General features: G+C 42.9%; 1 protein-coding gene across 1 annotated transcript; it reads left to right on the top strand.

Moving 5' to 3' along the window:
* Positions 1-3,229: 3,229 nt before the first annotated feature.
* Positions 3,230-17,981, top strand: KRT23 (keratin 23). Its single transcript, XM_077969677.1, has 9 exons — positions 3,230-3,530; positions 3,900-4,643; positions 9,243-9,325; positions 10,564-10,720; positions 12,046-12,207; positions 12,293-12,415; positions 15,088-15,308; positions 16,160-16,191; positions 17,595-17,981. Exons 2-9 carry the CDS (start codon positions 4,248-4,250, stop codon positions 17,687-17,689), a joined length of 1,269 nt encoding a protein of 422 aa, XP_077825803.1. The 5' UTR covers positions 3,230-3,530; positions 3,900-4,247; the 3' UTR covers positions 17,690-17,981.
* Positions 17,982-20,322: the final 2,341 nt, after the last annotated feature.

The following is a 20,322-nucleotide window of genomic DNA, read 5'->3' as shown; positions in this document are numbered from 1 at the left end:
TATTTGAGAGTCATTTTGGCCATTCTTCTCTACTGTAAAGATCGGGTGCCTATAAAATGCTTCGCTGATGAAATGGTTGTCTTGAAAAGGCTCACAAACAGTGTACCCAGTTAATGACAGCTACCTTCTGACAGGGCTCCCTTCTGACCCCAACACATTTGCATGCAACTCCACGCATTCATTCACCAGCTGAGCTCTTACAAAATACCCACTCCCTTTCAGAGACCACAATGCCGTTCACCAGAAAGATGAATCAAACGTGAAAACTACAAATGGTTCAGCCAGAAAATTATGCAAAGGAGAATGATTTTGATTCTGAACAATTGAACGCTACAGAAAACCAAAAGAAATCATGAAACCTATTGCAAGTGAAATGCTTACGAACCAAAAGGATCAGCAGACGATGGCCATTTACTGAGGAAGCAGTTGGAGGCTCCATCCCTCGAGTTCTTTAAGAATAGTTCAAAAACAACCTCAGCACTCTGCCGTTGTCCTCCCTAAGAGCAAAAATCCGCAACCAGTGGCTCAGTGTTGCTCTTCTTTCCAGTCCTGCGATTCCACAAATACTGGCATTTACAGGACATTTTACCCTTCTTAAAAATGTAAAATTTAAAAGAATGTGATGAACGTTTTTAAATTCTAGAAAAACTATTGAATTCATTTTAGTTCCTTATTTGCCAATTAAAATTTGTCAATGGACTTAAGCTTTTCTAAAATGGAGTAAGTCATGTGAGCCCATTTTTCCAATTATTCTAGCCATTCTTTCGTCTTCCAATGCATACACAGAGTATCTGAAAGGACATTCACCAAATGTCACCAAAGGTTGTGTGTGTGGTAGAATTTTAAAATATTTTTTCCTGTACTATCATGTATCACTTGATTTTGTATAATAAGCATGTATCATTTTTACCCCAAAAAAGCATCATTTCTTTTAAAAATCCAATGGAACTCTACACATCAGAAGTTATGGAAAATCAGGGCTGGGTGCAGTGGCTCACGCCTATAATCCCAGCACTTTCGGAGGCCGAGGCGGGTGGATAACAAGGTCAGAAGTTCAAGATCAGCCTGGCCAACATGGTAAAACTCCGTCTCTACTAAAAACTACAGAAATTAGTTGGGCGTGGTGGCACACCCTATGGTCCCAGCTACTCGGGAGGCTGAGGCAGAAGAATTGTTTGAACCCGGGAGGTGGAGCTTGCAGTGAGCCGGGATCGTGTCACTGCATTCCAGCCTGGGCCACAGGGCGAGACTCCGTCTCAAAAAAAAAAAGAAGAAGAAGTAGTAGTTATGGATAATCAGCTAGGCACGGTGGCTCATGCCTGTAATCACAGCACTTTGGGAGGCCGAGATGGGCAGATCATGAGGTCAAGAGTTCGAGACCAGCCTGGCTAACATGGTGAAACCTCATCTCTACTAAAAACACAAAAAATGAACTGGGCATGTTGGTGCACACCTGTAATCCTAGCTACTTGGGAGGCCGAGGCAGAAGAATCGCTTGAACCCAGCAGTTGGAGATTGCAGTGAGCCAAGATTGTGCCATTGCACTCCAGCCTGGGTAACAAAGCAAGACTACATCTCGAGAAAAAAAAAAAAAAAAAAGTTATGGGAAACCATCATATAACAGTACTGGAAGAGACTATTTCTCCCCAGTGCTCTCAGATCTCACTACCAGTTTTTCCCCACCCTGGTCCTGCTATGATACAAGAAAACTTTTGCTCAAGGATAACTCCTATAAATCAAAACTCCCACACACGGACATAAAATGAGACAGTGGCCAAATTTATGGGGTTGATACGTCACTGCCACTCAGACATGCCTGAAATGAGTAGAGAAGCATTCATTCCATTGTAGATTCTGGTGAGAGAATTTAGAGAAAGGCAGTGCAGCCCGGCCCTTGCACATGCTAACGGTAAATGTTTTCTTCCTTGGTAAGGCTGGGTCCGGGTGAACAGGAACCAGAGCTGACCATAACTTTGATGACCAGGAACCGTCCACATCCACAGAACACTGCTTGCCACCACTCACCAAACAAGTCTCTCTAGTTCCCTCATTTGCTCTATTTTTATCACGTGTCTCTTTTGTCTTTTTCTCATATCTGAGATGTAAGTGACTGCAGGCACTCTTTCTAAGCACTCCCCAAGTTTCCCTGAGGCTTGGAGGCTCATTTTTCCAGCTTGTGCACAGTGAAATAGAAAATATTCAGAGCCTCTTCCCTGATAAGGGTTTGTTGTAAGACTGGGAGGGGCAAAGCTGGTGCGCTTTTGGGTGACTTTATTTGCAATCGGAAAGGATTGGCCTTCGTGGGTGGTTAATCCATACCCAGGAGAGGCGTTTCCCGACTTTCTAGTTTTATAACCCACAGTCCTAAAAGGAGCGAAGGTGATGGCACCGGGGGACCTGTGTTAAAACCCTGACTCTAAAAGTTTATGATTGAGTTAACGCACATTTGCAAAATACCACCAAGAAGACAGACTTTGGTGCTCAAAAATGGAAGACATCAACTCTGCTTTCAAGAAGCCTGCGGTCTCAGAGGGGTGTGACAAATGCAGTACAATGGGGTGGAAGAATGGGGTGGACTTCATCCCAGGCACAGGAGGTGGCTGGGCCTGGCTGGGGGCTCCCAGCTTCCACCATGAAGTGGAATGCCAAGGTGTCCGCCCCTCCGGAGGACCTCGGCATCCGGAAGAGGCAGTTCCTCCTACAGGGTCACCCAACTCATGCAGGAGAATTCAGAAAATGATTGTTGAAGGAGGTAGCCCTGGAACTATAGAGGAGGTGGGGTGGGTGACTTTCCAGGCAGGGAGGACAGCACAGACACGGGCAGCGTCACCTATGAATTCATGTGCTCAATTACACTGCACATGCAAATCATCTCCGGATCATTCACCCCTATGAGACCTTGATTCTTTGTCTGCAAAATGAAGACAACAACCCTTGCCTGGCTACATAAAGAGTTGTGAGGATTCAATAAAGAATATGAAAGAGCTACATCAACTGGCAAGTCCTATCCTCATGAAAGAGAAGTGTGGTACAGGACCTGTCAAGATTCAACCCCAGATAACAGTGCTATGTGGAGAAAGAATCTAGCCCCAGCTCTGCCACTAACCTCCCCACCACCACAGGCCTCAGCTTTCCTCATCTGTCTGATTAGTGGCTTGGAACCAGATAGGCTAGAAGCCCTTCCTGTGCTGGTATTTTTACTTGTAAGTCCCCTTTAAATCTAGCTGCCAGTAACTAGCACGTGGCTCCCGCCCCCAGACTGCTTCTTTATTCATTCCTAACCTTTACCTTGGCAGATGAAATATAAGATTCATCAACCACATTTGACAGCCCATGGCAGGTTTCCTGTTTTCCATAGTCCCTCTGCAGGTTACAGACACACAGAACCCAGCCGTGGGAGGCTCAGCCAGGGTCCCCGGCTGCTCACAACGGCTGCATTCCTCCCCGAGGGCCAAGGGAAGTCCTGAGCGCAGGCCAGGGTTGTTTGGTTTTGAGGTGTGCTGGGATGAAAGGCACCCTGGAAGTGGAAGGTTCGGTCATTCATTAATTAATTATATCTATAATTGAGGGTTTGTTCTTAAGAGCGAGTCCTTTGAAAGTACTTTCCTTCAAACAGTGACTGTCACAGAGGCATCAGATACTCACCATCTTCTCAACTGCCTCAGCACAACGAGCTTTATTCCAGGACCCGAGATCCTGTTCTGAGCTGGCTCTCCCTTCTCAGGCTCACTCACCCTCCCTTTAGAGGTGGAGATTACTGGGGGTGGAAAAACGTGTGTGTGTCTGTTGTTTAATGTCTGTTTTTTGGCGTTTTTTGTTTGTTTGTTTGTTTTTTAAGGAAATCTATACTACACCGAATATGCTTTCTTTTGGGTGTACTTTAACCTAACCCTTTCCAGGTAAATGAACAATGGAAAAACTTCCCAGCAAGATTAGAAAGATACCTGAGCCTAACACCCGCCTGATGTCGTGCGCCACACCTCCGGTTACCAGGGGAAGGGAGGAAGCAAACTGTCACATTGATGTGGCTCTAAACAACAACAGTGTGCGAAGGCCCGGGGCACTGTGGGATTGACCAAGAGGAAACACGGGTTGCACAATGATACGATCTTGTCGGTACAATTGTCAGAGAAGGGAACTCCCACAGCAAAGGCCATAAAACCATCCAGGGCAGTCTGGGGCGGCTCAGTTCTGCGGTACCAGGGAGTGGAACAGAGCCTAGCCCCATCCCAAACACAGATGGGACCATGAACTCCAGAAGCAGCTTCAGCCAGACCCCCTCGGCCTCCTTCCACGGCACCGGAGATGGCTGGGGCCGGCCCAGGAGCTTCCCCAGGGCTCCCACCGTCCACGGCGGTGCAGGGGGAACCCGCATCTCCCTGTCCTTCACCACGCGGAGCTGCCCACCCGCTGGAGGGTCTTGGGGTTCTGGAAGAAGCAGCCCCCTCCTAGGCGGAAATGGGAAGGCCACCCTGCAGAATCTCAACGACCGCCTGGCCTCCTACCTGGAGAGGGTTCGCGCCCTGGAGGAGGCCAACATGAAGCTGGAAAGCCGCATCCTGAAGTGGCACCAGCAGAGAGATCCTGGCAGTAAGAAAGATTATTCCCAGTATGAGGAAAGCATCACACACCTGCAGGAGCAGGTAAGAGACCGGGTAACCCGGGAGCTCCAGGTGGGGCTGCTTTGCCTGGGAACCCTCGGGAGGAGGAATCAGTCCAGAAGACAATTTCCAGGAAAATGGCAACAGCGCTTGAAGTAATGGTGCACAAAGGTTTTGGGGGATGTTTTCTTATGATACCTTAAATTTGGAGTTGGAATCGTCTGTTCTGTATAATTAATCCTCTGTCCCTGGATAATGTAGAAAAAGAAGGCAGCAAAAATGACAGAAGTGCTGCAGACTGTTTCGAAAATGAGACTACCTGATTTCTCACACACCAAAAACATCTTTAAAATGTGAGGCAACCAGCTGCTGTTTAGTGTCACTTATGACCCAACGATGTCATAGAAATGATAAGGGCCAGTATTCGTGCTGCATGCTCAGTGCACCAGGGATAAGAGAGTGTTTACCTTCTCATTACCTCAGTTCTGCTCCACCTCAAATTTTTTTGAACAATGTGGTTATCCGTTAACAAAAGGCTGTTAGATGATTTTGAACATTACACCTAAAAGTTGTCACCACCCCAGCATATAGGTCACCGTGACATCCCTAGATATTTCCGCTTGTGGGTTGGTTGAAGATAAAGTTGCTCACGGTTCTGAGAATGGCATACCACTAGAAACAATAATAATAAAACGAGCATAATTTTTAGAACCTGAGAGTTGGGATGGCTATAAAGACCCTCTTCAAAAAAAACTAACTCTGTAACCAATCCCCAAAAAAACTAAGCACACACCTTCCGGGATGTCTCATAACATTGGCTAGAAGTAGAAGGAATCCAATCATCTTATAGGTTATTTTTTAAAGCTATCTAACTCCCCTCTTATATAAAGCAGTCCCAGAAAATTCTCTGTAAGACCATGATTTAACCTCCCCTAGAAAGAGCATCACAAGTTTCCAATATTTATACCATATTATTTCACAACGCTCAGTCATCCTTGCTTGAATGTAGGAAGGACCAGTCAAGATAATATAAATCTGTCCTTGTAATGAACCCTAATTATTGAATAATCAACCTAATAACTGACTGTAATTACCTTAACTATATAGTGCATGGTTGCCTTTATGAAAAAAAAAACAAGGTGACTCAACAGTCCTCATCATGTTTTTTTGTTTAGTAAAGTTGCTTTGGTTGTAGAAAGGAGGAATTGAAGATTTTTGCAAATGGAGAGCAAAGGGAGACCATGACTCCCAAAAGAAATACAAGGTTAGAACCGGTCAAATAATTTAGGAGCTAGCAGAAGAGATTTAACCAAAAAAAAAGGGAGGAAAGGGAGGGAAATGTTTATTGAGCACTTATTATGTACCTAGGCATCCTGCTGAATATTTAATACACATAACACCATCCAAGAGCATTCTTCAATGATGGAAATGTTCCATATTATTTTATTTGATTCTGCAAGAACCCTGTAAGGAAATGGAAGCTTGGAAAAAAGTGAAATAGCCATCCAAAGCCATCAGCAAGAAGCAGAGGTGGGATTCTAACTCAGGTCTGTTTCCAGTAGTCTCATAAATTTCACTACAGTGTGGTGCTGCCTAGCCCACCTCATACAAAAAATGACACTTAGGATGAATAAAGATAATGCGTTATACTTGCATCATTAACCACACAACACATATTTCATACACATTATCTCATTTAATCCTCACAACTGTGTGGAGCAGGTATTTTTATTCTCAATTTATAGATAAGGAGACTGAGACCTAATCGTTGTCTAAATCCTTTGGAACAGAACTGAGAAAAGTAAGTAGGTGCAATGGGGGCTTGGGGAGCAACCTGCCCACCCTTCAGAAGACCTGGAATTCTGGGTTCTGAGATTAAATAGGAAACTTCTTTGGCTTTGAATTTCATTCTTTTCTGGATTTTTATGTCTAACACTGTTTTCTCTACATTTGAAGAAAGAACTCTTTAAAGTTCTTTCTATCTTTAGATTGTCTATCTACCCCAAACTCCCTCATTTGAAGATGAGAAAACAGAGGTGCAAGGAGGTCCCACAGTTACCTGAGGCTTATGCTTCCTGGATCTTGGTGAAATGCTTTGAGTGGATACAGCTCTCCCGCACCCTCACTTTAGGTGTACTAAATGTCACTCAAAAAGTTGATAAGAAGTTGAGTTTAAAAATTAATTCAATCCTTTTGAAATCCAGAATTGGACATAGTCATAGGAGTATCATAAATAAAACACCTTGAATGATTCTCAATCAGACTATATTTGGCATTTTGGTTTACAGTCAAACATTCTATTTCCTCTCCCTGGTAGGAGATCAAACATCCTGAAGCAACAATGTTGCACGAATATACCAACTTGCTTTTAAAAGAATTAACTCAGGGCCTTCAGGAGAATCTGGAATGTGCTCCATATCAAGTACATTTCAGAATTCACATTTGAGTGCTATGAGAATGATAGCTGGGGAAATCAGACACTTGAGGTGGACTTTGCAACAGATAAATTACCAATTTAACTCAGAAAAGCTAAATAAGCCCATAGACAGTATTTTTGATTTTCTGATTCTCTGGATGTAGGTTAACACCTCATAGTATGTGTCAAATAGAAGTAGAAAACCTCAGTGCACAAGTAAGTAAGGGTTACCCCACAATGGTCCCCAGGCTCTTTGGGATAGAGCTACTTTTCATTTTGCATGAGCTTACATAATGCAAAGAATAATTGGTCCGGAGGGAGAAGTATTGGTAAGAATGCCCCTAAGCAGCACTGTGGAGAGGAGAACAGTAAACACCTAAAAGTATCCTTTTTTATAGCAAGGGAAGAGGCCATAGTAGCACTTGGAATCCCACAAGGGGAAAAAGAATGAGGCAGAAGCAGCCAGCCTGGCTATGTCCCACCATGAACAGAAAAAGTCTGAACAGGCATCTCAGCATATAGAACCTGGAGATGCTGGCAGTGTAGTCAGTGACTCTACAAAAGTGCCAGATTTTTAAAAAGAAAAGTGTATTTTTTACTTTTTTCTTAACTAATTCAGTTTCGACCAATTTTTCACTGTCTATAATATGCCAAGAATATGCTATTTGACATTATTTGATGTACTCTCTTCTAATTCTCATAACTCTTTGATGAAGTAACTATTACTATTGCTATTTTATGGATGAAGAAACTGAGACTCAGCCAAGTTCACCCAGCCAGTAAGTGTGGAGCAGGATCCCAGGCCCTGCTCCTTGAGTTCCAGACCCAGCATTTGTGCCATCTCTAAATCCTGCTATTGTGCATTCATGATACCAAATTCCATGGGATCAGTGGAGCTTTAAACAGGACAAGATTTTTAAAAGGTGCCTTTGTATTGAAGTATAACTTTGTCCTAAGAAAATGCTTTCTAAATAAAGGAATGAGCTATATAAATATAATGGGAATTACCCAGGATTCTCTGACTCCAACTAAATTACAGAAATTTAGACCTAAGACCTCTAAGGTCCTCTGTCTCTAGTGCAGACTCCTTATTTGACAACGGATGAAACTGAGGCCTGGAGAATAGAGTGATGCAGCCTGATGCATCCACTTGGATGATCAAGAACAGAGCCAAAACCAAAAAAAAACTCCAAGTTTTTAGTCTAGCACAACACTTGGTGTAAAAGCATTATTACACTTTTGACAATGAGACGTCTTCTACCCTAAAGACAGTGACATACATTGAATGTGAGCTATTTCTCTGACTATAACATATCTACAAGTGTTTATAAATCATAAATGTATACACAATTGCTCGAGTAAGTGCTTTCAATAATATTTTTATTTTTAAAGTAAAAAACATTATACGAACATCTAGTGAAAGTCTTTAACTGCAGGCCTTACCACTACTAAAACTTATTAGGCATGTTCCTTAGATGGTAAGGAATTATTTCAGTTAATATTTTAATAGCTACAATGAGAGCATTCTCATCCCAGAGTAAGTTGCAATGACATAAACACATCTACAAGTTATGTGTGTGGCTATAGTCACTTCGGGCAAAAAAAAAATTGTGTTCTGTGATGACTATTACAAAATACATTGAATATTAGTGTTAGCTTTGCTCAGTAACCCTGATTAGAAACATGAATGCTATCACAAGTAAGAATTATGTTCATCTAAAATAATAATTTTTGTACTTTTGGAGGGCTGAACTAATTAAAAGTAATGGCAAAAATCACTTTGTCACCAACCTAACACAATAAGAAAAGGATCAGAACCTAAAGTCCTTTTAACATCTTCAGCTGTGGATGAGCTTAATTAAGCAAAATGCTATGATGTGTCCATAACCTAAAAAGTTAGAAGGCATTTTGAATAATTACTGTCCTTCCCCTTCCTATATCATTGTTTCAGCAGTTGCATCAGTCCAAGCCTGTCAAAACTCCATGTAAAAAGAAGAAAGGCAGTAACACTGACTGCAGATCATATTCTTACTTTAAAATCATTCTGCTTTGCACCTAGTATGTGCTCACTAAGCATTTACTGACTCGGTCATTCATTGTTCCACTGCCAGAACAAGAAGTGGTCTGTACTAACAAGTCAAATATTCAGGAAGCTAAAGGACAGACATGCAGCGGTCATGTGTGGGTGTGTCCAAGCAAGATAACCTTTTGTGCATGTTTTACAGATAGTGGATGGTAAGATGACCAATGCTCAGATTATCCTTCTCATTGACAATGCCAGGATGGCAGTGGATGACTTCAACCTCAAGTAAGTTCCTTCTTCACAGTGTTGTTCGGGTTTTTGTTTGTTTGCTTTACAAAAGAAAAACTTGGCCGGGCGCGGTGGCGCACGCCTGTAATCCCAGCACTTTGGGAGGCCAAGGCGGACGGATCACGAGGTTAAGAGATCGAGACCATCCTGGCCAACATGGTGAAACCCCATCTCTACTAAAAATACAAAAATTAGCTGGGCATGGTGGCGCACGCCTGTAGTCCCAGCTGCTCAGGAGGGCAGGAGAATCACTTGAACCCAGGAGATGGATGTTGCAGTGAGCCGAAATCGCGCCACTGCACTCCAGCCTGGCAACAGAGTGAGACTCCGTCTCAAAAAAAAAAAAAGGAAAACTTGTCTTGCCATTACCTGGAATTAAAATCTTATAATGAAAAGGCATAGCAACAGCAAATGCACTGTGTGTTACTTGAATGAACCTTAGTTTAAACAAACCAGATATAAAAGCACATGTTATGGGGAAATTTGAATATGAATCAAGAATTAGATGATATTAAAGGGTTGTTATTAATGTTTAGGTGTAGTGTTATGTTTATTTTATTTATTTACTTATTTATTTATTTATTTTTGAGACAGGCTGGAGTGTAGTGGCGCGATCTTGGCTCACTGCAACCTCCGCCTCTCAGGTTCAAGCAATTCTCCCGCCTCAGCCTCCCAAGTAGCTGGGACTACAGGTGCGCGCCACCACGCCCAGCTAATTTTTATATTTTTAGTAGAGACAGCGTTTCACCATGTTGGCCAGGACGGTCTCAATCTCTTGGCCTCATGATCTGCCCGCCTCAGCCTCCCAAAGTACTGGGATTACAGGCATGAGCCACCGTGCCCAGCCTGTTTATTTTAAAATATATTTTTCTTAAAAGATGCATCCTGAAGTATTTAGTCTTAAAATGTCATCATGTCTATAATCTGCTTTGAAATACTTCAGCAATGAAATAGGCAAAGTAAATACAGCAAAACATTCACGGTTGCTAAATGTAGGTGATGGGTATGTGACTGTTTATTATCCTGTTCTCCCTACTCAATTTAAAAGTTGGCATTGAGTCACCATCATGGAAAAGTGTAGCATGAAACTGACATACAAAAGACATCCTATATGTATTCATCATCTGTCTTTAAACCTAATAAGTAAAAGATTCACCTCTAAATGAAAATGAATCCTTTCAAAAACCATGACCTTCCAACAAACGGGTGCACTCTTCTCTTCCTTCTCACCAAAGATATGAAAATGAACACTCCTTTAAGAGAGACTTGGAAATTGAAGTCGAGGGCCTCCGAAGGACCTTAGACAACCTGACCATTGTCACAACAGACCTAGAACAGGAGGTGGAGGGAATGAGAAAGGAGCTCATTCTCATGAAGAAGCGCCATGAACAGGTAGGACTCCCCAGGAACTCCTGGTAATGAACACAGGTCTTAGCATGAACATCTCAGGCTGATTCGACAGCTACAGAAGAAACCACCACCTGGATGCCAATCCCCTTGTCCTTCACCCTAAATAGTCATTAGAAAAACATACAAATATCTAAAGTTTCTAATTTCAAGGTGAGCTACTCACATGTCAAATACAACAACCAAAATGCAATCATAATTCATGATGAATTGGTCAACAGTTTTGTTAACATACAATGTTTACCTAGATGTGCTTGTTAATATGTTACTATAAGAATCAATGTGTGAGACTGGACTTCCATCGTTGGCCCAATGTTCAGCAAATTAGGGGACAATATAATGAAAAGAGTCTGCTACCAACCAAGGCAAGTATGATGTGGGACAAAACTAAAGAATCCTAATTTCCAAAAGCATTTAACTGACTTTTAGAGTTACCATCCATCACAAGTCCTTGAGACTCTGATAAAATGATAGAAAAACAGTTCCCATGGTAGGAAAACAAAATTGCGTCTGAACATCAAAGAGCCCAATTTCTGAATAGCTGGTTAGACAATAATTGTTAATTAAATATTTCCTGTGGCTGCTTGGTTTTCATGAAATCCTATGGGCGTCAGCCCCACAGGGTCACAAGGCATTGACGAGATTTTGAAAGCCTCTACCCCTTCTTTCTGCCGTTTGCCTCTTGAACGGCTTCCCGAAAGCTTTGGCCTATAGCCTGGAAGGTTCTGCTGCCTAACTATGTTGTCACTTTACCAATCCACATCTGCCAAATGGGACTTTACACACTATGAAAGCGTAATTCTTTCTGAAATATTTTCAACCACGGATCAAGTCAGTAATCATGGAGGCTATTTAATTACCTGCCTTATGAATTTTTTTTTTTTTTTTTTTTTTTTGAGACAGGGTCTCACTCTGTCACCCAGGCTGGAGTGCAGTGGCGCGATCTCGGCTCACTGCAGCCTCCACCTCCCAAGTTCAAGGGATTCTCCTGCCTCAGCCTCCCAAGTAGCTGGGATTACAGGCGTGCACCACCACACCCAGTTAATTTTTTGTATTTTTAGTAGAGATGGGGTTTCACCATGCTGGTCAGGTTGGTCTCAAAGATATTCTTTATTTTATAAAATTATTAGAGATAAAAGTATACAATGTTTTATCATCAACAAGTAACATTTGAGAAACCAAACCAGCGACAGTGGAGCAACCACATAATCAGAATGTTTAAAAGATCCATTGACCACTGCCAATCAACACGGCAATCCAGCCTTCTGATTATCAAACCCAGTTCATTTCCTTTCTCTGTTATTAAACAGGAAATGGAGAAGCATCATGTGCCAAGTGACTTCAGTGTCAACGTGAAGGTGGACACAGGTCCCAAGGAAGATCTGATTAAGGTTCTGGAGGATATGAGACAGGAATATGAGCTTATAATAAAGAAGAAGCATCGAGACTTGGACACTTGGTATAAAGAACAGGTAAAAGAAAGATGCACAAACTTCCCAAAGGTTGCATTTCCATGAGGTCCCAATGCTGACGCCTTCGCCTTGCTTGGTCCTACAGTCTGCAGCCATGTCCCAGGAAGCAGCCAGTCCAGCTGCTGTGCAGAGCAGACAAGGTGACATCCACGAGCTGAAGCGCACGTTCCAGGCCCTGGAGATTGACCTGCAGGCACAGTACAGCACGGTGAGTCGAGGCTGGGAAAATGCTGGGTCCCACACTACCTCCTCCATGAAGCCTTCTGAGACCTCTCTCCCAGGCCCTGACCCTCAGCTCCCTTGGGACACCTATCACTTTCCACTTTCCATCCAAATTGTTTATGATGAGAACCATAATAAAGGGCTACCATGTATTGAGTGTCCAGATGGTGCCGGGCGTTGTGCTAAGTAGTTCATGATATTAAATGTCATTAATCCTTACAGCAACTTTTCCAGATAGGTCTTAGTGTCCCCATTTTAGAGATGAGGAAACCAAAACTCCAACAGTAAAATAAATTGGCCAAGGTCACACAGCTAGTAAGTGACTGGTGGTGAAACCATGTGATTTATTTGGAGGAGGGGGGATTCTAGACCCCCATAATTTCTATCAGTGCCCTCTCCACTTACAACCAGGCTACCCCCCTCAAACGCTGATATAGAGAAATTCCAGTGCCAACATGGTAGGTGGCAGATCCAGGCCTGGCTCACTCCAAAGCACTGCCCTATTCATTTAGGTATGTGTCTTATCACCCAGAAAACTCTTAAGTTCTTGTGTCCAAGTCATTTCTATCATCTTCACAGTTTAGAAAAATGCTTAGCATGTGTCATAAGCATTCAAAATTTATGAAGGTCTATCATTTGATTCCCAGTATACCCTACTGAGTCTTCTAATCATTCATCCTTATAATTGCCAAGTGCGATTCTACCCTCAGTCTTGAGAGGCAATGATTTGTTCATTTACGTGGCAGGTGCACTTGGGTAAATGACCGCTGTGTTTTAAGCATCCATGATGGTGAACAGACACTGCAAATGTGCACTGTAGAGATCATGAGTACAAAAATAATTATAGTGTCTTGCAGCTTTCAAAACATTTTAACATACAGTATTTCACAATGGCCCTGTGAAACAGGTGAGGCATGTATACCCATTTTCATGCATTCTACTATCTGACACCAATTCTTAGCACTGAGGATCTTTTAACGAAGGAGTTTATATTCTAGTAGGAGTGACAGATACTAAATATGCAAATCATCAAAATGTATATGTTAGATGGAGAAAATTGCTACAGAGATGAAGCAGAGGAGGAGGGCAGACGCACCAGGGTGAAGAGCTGCTATCTTAAACAAGGGGGTCCGGAAAGGTTTTCCTGTTAGAGTGGCAGTGAGCAAAGAGGTACGGAGGTGCTTGATGTGGTGATGGGATGTGTTCCAGGAGGAAGGAACAGCAAGTGCAAAAGCGACAAGGCCCAAGTGTGTCTGATGAGTTGGAGAAGCAGCAGGGAAGTCCATGTGGCTGCAGTGAATGAACGACGGGAAGAAGAAAGGACGGAACAGGAGGGGAAGGGAGGGGAAGAGGGAGGAAGAGAGGGTGAGGCCATGGGATCCCAACAGAGCCAGACTGTGCAGGGCTTTGTAGGCTACCTTGGAGGGAATTCAAGAGGAACAGCAGGTATAGACCACTCTTTGAGGAGAAGTAGCTGAAGGAGAGCAGAGAAATTGGACGATAGCTGAAGGTAGATACGGGTTTAAGAAAGATACATTTTAAGGTAGGAGAAATTATTCTATTTGAAAGCTGGTGGGAATAATCCAGTAGAGAGGAGAACACTGATGATGCAAGGAGGCCGGCAACTGCCGAGATGACTGGAGCACAGACAGCTCAGGCAAAAGAACACAGGGAAGCCAGCACCCGCACGCGGATTCAAGCATGTGCGTGGGCGCAATGGCGGGAGCAGTGGGCGGTCTCTCCCGATTGCTTTCGTTTCATCAATGAAATTAGGAAGCGAGGCCATGGACTCAGAGGAAGGATGGGAAGGACAGAGGAGAGGGAACAAAATAACCCCCTGGGAGAGTAGGAGAGTGGCTGACCAGGGAAATGTGCTCTAACCCCCAGGGAGCATGAACGGCCCCCCCTGAAAATTAGCAGCCACGATAAAGGGAGAGTATTCAGCACAGTTATGAGATTCTCTTTAAGGTTAAAATTATGCGCTTCAGAAAAGCAGGTGTTACATGCAAATAGAAGTGGGCCTTGAACTCAGTGCTCCATATTCTAGCCCAGAAACTTCATTTGACAGCTGTTAGAATTCCTCAAAAAATGACATTTCTTTTTTACCATCATCATAATCAAAAAGCATTGCTTGAGACTAGGGTTGCCAGATTTGCCAAATTAAAATATAGGACACTCAGTTTCGTTGGAATTTCAAATAAAAAAACAATTTTATTTTTTTAGTATACGCAGGTGGAGCAATATTTTGGACATAGTTACACTAAAAAATTACTCATTGCTCATCTGAAATTCAAATTTAACTAGACGTTCTCTATTTTATCTGGCATCCCTAATCGAGACCCTTCTCCAAAGATACAAAGAGATAGCAGCCCCAGTTGCTGTCGCTCTTTGGGAGTTTTCAATCTGGTCAAAGATAAAATGTAAGGAGTTAAAGAACAGTTCAGAGCAAAGCAATGGACTTCAAAAGTCCCAGCGTCACTCAACTCCTGACTGCCCAAGTCCCAAACCTGTAAGTCAGCCTACTTCTCACCTTGGTGTCCTCAGCAGCTACCAAGACACCTAGCCAACTGGTCGGCATCTGCTAAGTACTCAACAGTCACCTGTTATTGACTCAATCAAGCCATCAGTTAATTAACAAAAGATCATTTCCTCTTTCAGAAATCTGCTTTGGAAAACCTGTTATCTGAGACCCAGTCTCGGTACTCCTGCAAGCTCCAGGACATGCAAGAGATCATCTCCCACTACGAGGAGGAACTGATGCAGCTACGCCACGACCTGGAGCGGCAGAACAACGAATACCAAGTGCTGCTGGGCATCAAAACCCACCTGGAGAAGGAAATCACCACGTACCGACGGCTCCTGGAGGGAGAGAGCGGAGGGTAAGGCAAAGGCTGGCATGACAGGAGCATGCAAGAGGCATCCAGCTCCTGTGGGTATATGTGTGCATCTTTGGGTTCTGTTAGCAAGAGTCACTCTAGCAAAAGAAAAGCTGTGTTGAGCTTCTCCAGGAGATACCTATAGTCAGTTGTATTTCACTAAGCAGCAAGTGTAATTAATCAACTAATACTCACAGGACCCTAAGATTTGCAGTCAGAAGAGTTAAGGTCTCTAGAAGGAAACAATTCAAAAGGTTTTGGCCATCGTGTTTCCCAGTAGGAATGCACCCAATTTTGGCTCCAAAAAAAAGAAGGCAGGGGGAATGTGTTAGTCCACTAGCCAAAAAAAAAAAAAAAAAGATGCATAAGAGATAGAGATGTCTAGACTTTCAATCTGATATTTCTGGCCACCCCAGGAAATAACAACAGTTGGCCATATAAAGGGCATGTATATTCTATGACCTGAAAGGAAGGGATAGAAGTTTTATAAAAATACATAAATAAAACATCACTGGACCAAACTCTAAACAGCCTGAGAAGCTCAGGGGTCTCAGGCTTGAGACCCGACCCTGGCAGGCATCCTAGAGGAAACCAAGCTTGCAGCTGGCTAAAAAGAGGGGATGGTTTGTGGACTTCCCCTGACTCCAGGGTTAACAGGAGGCGGTACCCAATGCCTTCTGCATCCAGTCCGGCTCTCCCGTGAACCTATGACTGTGAGGCTACTAAGCTCAGACAATTATCCTCATTAAAGAGCTGAGGATTTACAAGCAAGAGAAGGAAGTTAGTCCATCCTGAGAAGTTGTTATGATCGTTGCTAATACTAAAGTGAGCTTTAACCTTTATCACTTTTATAGGACAATGGAAGAATCCAAGTCGAGCATGAAAGGTAAAAAAATTTCCTTCATTGTTTGAATCTCTATTTTTAAGGAATTAGCATGGTTATCCATGTTGTAGTAGTCATAATCCTTAGTGTACTCCCAAATGTCCTGGGTTCAAAATTTATTTCACTCCCAAATGGTCAGGAATTTTCAGTTAACAAATTAGCTAATACAAAATGATGTAAGCTCTCATTATTGTCCTCAATATATATAAAAGCAAGCGGTAAAGAAGATTAAAATGATAATTAATAGTATTATGTCTCTCTTAAGTAATGGAATCGGTTAGTCAGTTTACTAAACCCCTGGAAAATTAAGAGGCAAAGATTTCATGTCATTTCTCAGATGATTCTGTTGAACACTCGTGTTCCATGAGATTTGAATAGTGAATTATGAACACTGTGTTCTATGGCCAGATGAGGTTAGAAATACTGTGTGCCATGATCCTCTTCTTGAACAGTCCTGTTGTGCAGTTCAGTATGTTAAAGATGGAACAGGTGCTGCTCTGAAGGGGAAAAGGAACAAGAAAGAGGAAGAAATGACAAGAGTTTAACTTTGTTTTGCCCAGTATTCCCAAACACCTTTGACCTGGAAACATGCTTTCTCAGATTACCTTTAATATCTCACAGAAAAGTTCCAGGAGGCTGTAGTCTGCGACAAGTGGCACTTTCTGATTAGTTTGTGATAGATCTATACTAAGGCACTGGAGATTCAAAGAATCAGTTGGAGTAATCATCACAGAACAGCTGGTCTGCTACCCATCTACAAAGTAAGACAAGGGTCTTTGAGCCTCTCTTCACATGTGTCCTAGGATGGGGAACCCATACTTGATGGGATGGCCCCATTGGAGAGGTTTTAATTTAACAAAATTCTCCCTTGTAATTTTATTAATGATTTCAATTCTTCCCTGTGGTCTAGAATTGGTTTATTGATGTTTCAACAGGCACTTATTCAAATAAGTTATATATTTGAAAATTGCCACAGTAAGCATCCCTGGCTTCTCACCCATTCCTCATGTGGCATGTTTTCTAGACCTTAAAATGAGGTACCCTGAATAGCACTAAGTGCTCTGTAAGCTCAAGGAATCTGTGCAGCGCTACAAAGCCCACAGGCAGAGAAAGAACTCCTCAAGTGCTTGTGGTCAGAGACTAGGTTCCATAGGAGGCACACCTATGATGAAGGCTTCACCTCCAGAAGGTGACACTGTTCAGAGACCCTCATTTCCTGGAGAGAGGGAGAAAATCCCTCCTTGGGGAAATCCCTTTTGCCTGCAGCAGAGCCCGCCATATTGCTTAGTGATCGTTTTGGAAGGCACTGAGAGCCTTCAGGGGCTGACAGCAGGGAACTGAAAATGAGTACAGTTCAGATGGTGGAGGAAGCATGGCAGTGACATCTTCCGTGCTCTTTTTCTCAGCGTCTGCAACTCCAAAGATCAAGGCCATAACCCAGGAGACCGTCAACGGAAGATTAGTTCTTTGTCAAGTGAATGAGATCCAAAAGCATGCATGAAACCAGTGAAAGTTTCTGCCTATTGTAAAATCTATTTTCCCCCAAGGAAAGTCCTTGCCCAGACACCAATGAGTTCTAAAAGATATCTTTGGAGTTATCAGACTCAGAAACTTGTATTATTTTTTTCTGTAACATTCTACAATCTCACCAGACTTCTCATAATGCTCTTAATATATTGCACTTTTCGAATCAAAGTGTGATTTTATGGGTGTAAATCTCTACTTTCCTACGGCAGCCTTCAGATTCTCATCATTGTGCGTCTATTTTGTAGCCAATAAAACTCCTCACTAGCTGCATGGTGTCTTTTTTTTAATATCATGAGGCAAAACAGCACCTCAGTGTTTCATCCTAACAAGGGGTTCTCAAAACATTTTCCGTGGAAGATCCAGAGAAATCTCCAGACATCAGACATGTTCACAGCAGCCAGACACTGGGCAGAATTGTCACCCTGTAGCCAGGCAACCTAGGCATGAGTCATGGGTCATGAGGCTCTCCACAATCCACACTTCTGCCAGCAGGAAGGGAAGGGAGGAAACAGAGAAAGGGAGGCCCAGAAAGCCTCACTGGGAGTGTGAGATGACCAAAAAGTATGCTATCTCACTTTTAAAAAGGAAAAAACTGAAGGGCCTAAAAGAGTAACTCTCTTTTAGGCTACTCTAAGCTAGAAAAGGAGATTAAGGAAAAAAAAAAAAAAATTCTCATTACAGACAGATACTAAGGATCTAAAAGGGGAAGTAACTCATCCAAAATCCAAATTGCAAATATTAGGATCCAGAATATCATGCCATATTAGTCTGTTCTCATGCTGCTAATAAAGACATACCCGAGACTGGGTGATTTATAAAGGAAAGAGGCTTAATTGACTCACATGTGGACATGGCTGGGGAGGCCTCACAATCATGATGGAGGGCAAAGGGGAAGCAAGACACATCTGACATGGCAGCAGGCAAGAGTGCTTGTGCAGGAGAACTCCCCTCTATAAAACCATCAGATCTCAGCTGGGCGTGGTGGTTCACACCTGTAATCCCAGCACTTTGAGAGGCCGAGGTGGGCAGATCACCTGAGGTCAGGAGTTCGAGACCAGCTTGGCCAATATGGTGAAATCCCGTCTCTACTAAAATAGAAAAATTAGCTGGGCGTGGTGGCAGGCACCTGTAATGCCAGCTACTCAGGAGGCTGAGACAGGGGAATTGCTTGAACCCAGGAGGCTTAGGTTGCAGTGAGCCAAGATCACACCACTATACTCCAGCCTGGGTAACAAGAGTGAGACTCCGTCTCAAAAAAAAAAAAAAAAAATCAGATCTTGTGAGACTTATTCACTATCAGGAGAATAGCGCATGGGAAAGACCCGCCCCCGTGTTTCAATTACCTCCTGCCAGGTCCCTCCCATGACACATAGGAATTATGGGAGCTGCAATTCAAGATGAGAATTGGGTGGGGACACAGCAAAACCACATCACATGCTGAGCTGTAGCAGGTGAGTAAACCACTGAGACTACGAACCTCTGTCCTCTGAAGAAGATGCCATTTTCTCAGATTTAGGAGTGTGGGCCCCTGTTCTGAGACTGGTGCAAAGGAGCACTGCTGGAGAAAAGGAAGGGGGGAAATCCACATATCCACTAAGACATCGTCAGAATACTGCACATGGAATTATAGGATATTAACCATTTAAGAGACTGTAGACACAGGATAGTCAAAATCTCCCATTTTACAGGCAAATCAACGGAGGCCCAGAGCAGTGAAGGCATTTACCCAAACACTCACTGGATCGGTGCAGCTGGATCTAGATCCAGGTCTCTTAACTCCTTTAACAGCTGTTAAACCAAAAATGGGTGTGATTTAGTCCCATTGTCATCTGATACATTGGCAATGCCCTGCATATTTTTTGTCTCTATGCTTAATACTCTTTTCTAAAGGGTTGCTTTTGATATTTTCTGAATGGAGCATCTGTTAAAATTGGATTCATCTTCTCTTTAAGGCAACAATTGGTGTTTCTGATCTTTAACGCCAAAGAATAGAAAACCAGCCCCTTAACGATCTGAAATTAGGCAAAAAAAAAAGAAAGAAAGAAAAAAGAAAAAAAAAAACCAGAATAACCACACCCCAGCAAAAGTGTACTATTGGTTTAACTAAAATACTTTAACTCTCTGATGTAAAATTAATAATTTATCTTTACTATTTCAAAGAAACTCAAAAATAACCAGTATACAAACATCTTCACTAAGTTTTCTTTGTGCAGTATTTGTATGTGGTGACTTTTTTTTTTTTCTTTTTTTTTTTTTTTTTTTGAGATGGAGTCTTCTCTGTCGCCCAAGCTGGAGTGCAATGGGGTGATCTCGGCTCACTGCAACCTCTGCCTTCCGGGCTCAAGCCATTCTACTGCCTCAGCCTCCCAAGTAGGTGGGATTATAGGTGCCCGCCACCGTGCCCAGCTAATTTTTTAGTAGAGATGGGCTTTCACCATGTTGGTGGTTGAACTCCTGACCTCAGGTGATCCACCCGCCTCAGCCTCCCAAAGTGCTGGGATTACAGCATTAGCCACCACGCCCGGCCGTATGTGGTGACTTTTGATGTTATTTGGGTCAAGAATGGATTCACATTAGACTTCATTCGGTTCTCTTTTTCTACTTCAT

Source organism: Macaca mulatta, chromosome 16, assembly GCF_049350105.2.
Source record: "Macaca mulatta isolate MMU2019108-1 chromosome 16, T2T-MMU8v2.0, whole genome shotgun sequence".
NCBI lineage: Eukaryota > Metazoa > Chordata > Mammalia > Primates > Cercopithecidae > Macaca > Macaca mulatta.
This window is presented reverse-complemented; position numbering and strand designations above follow the sequence as displayed.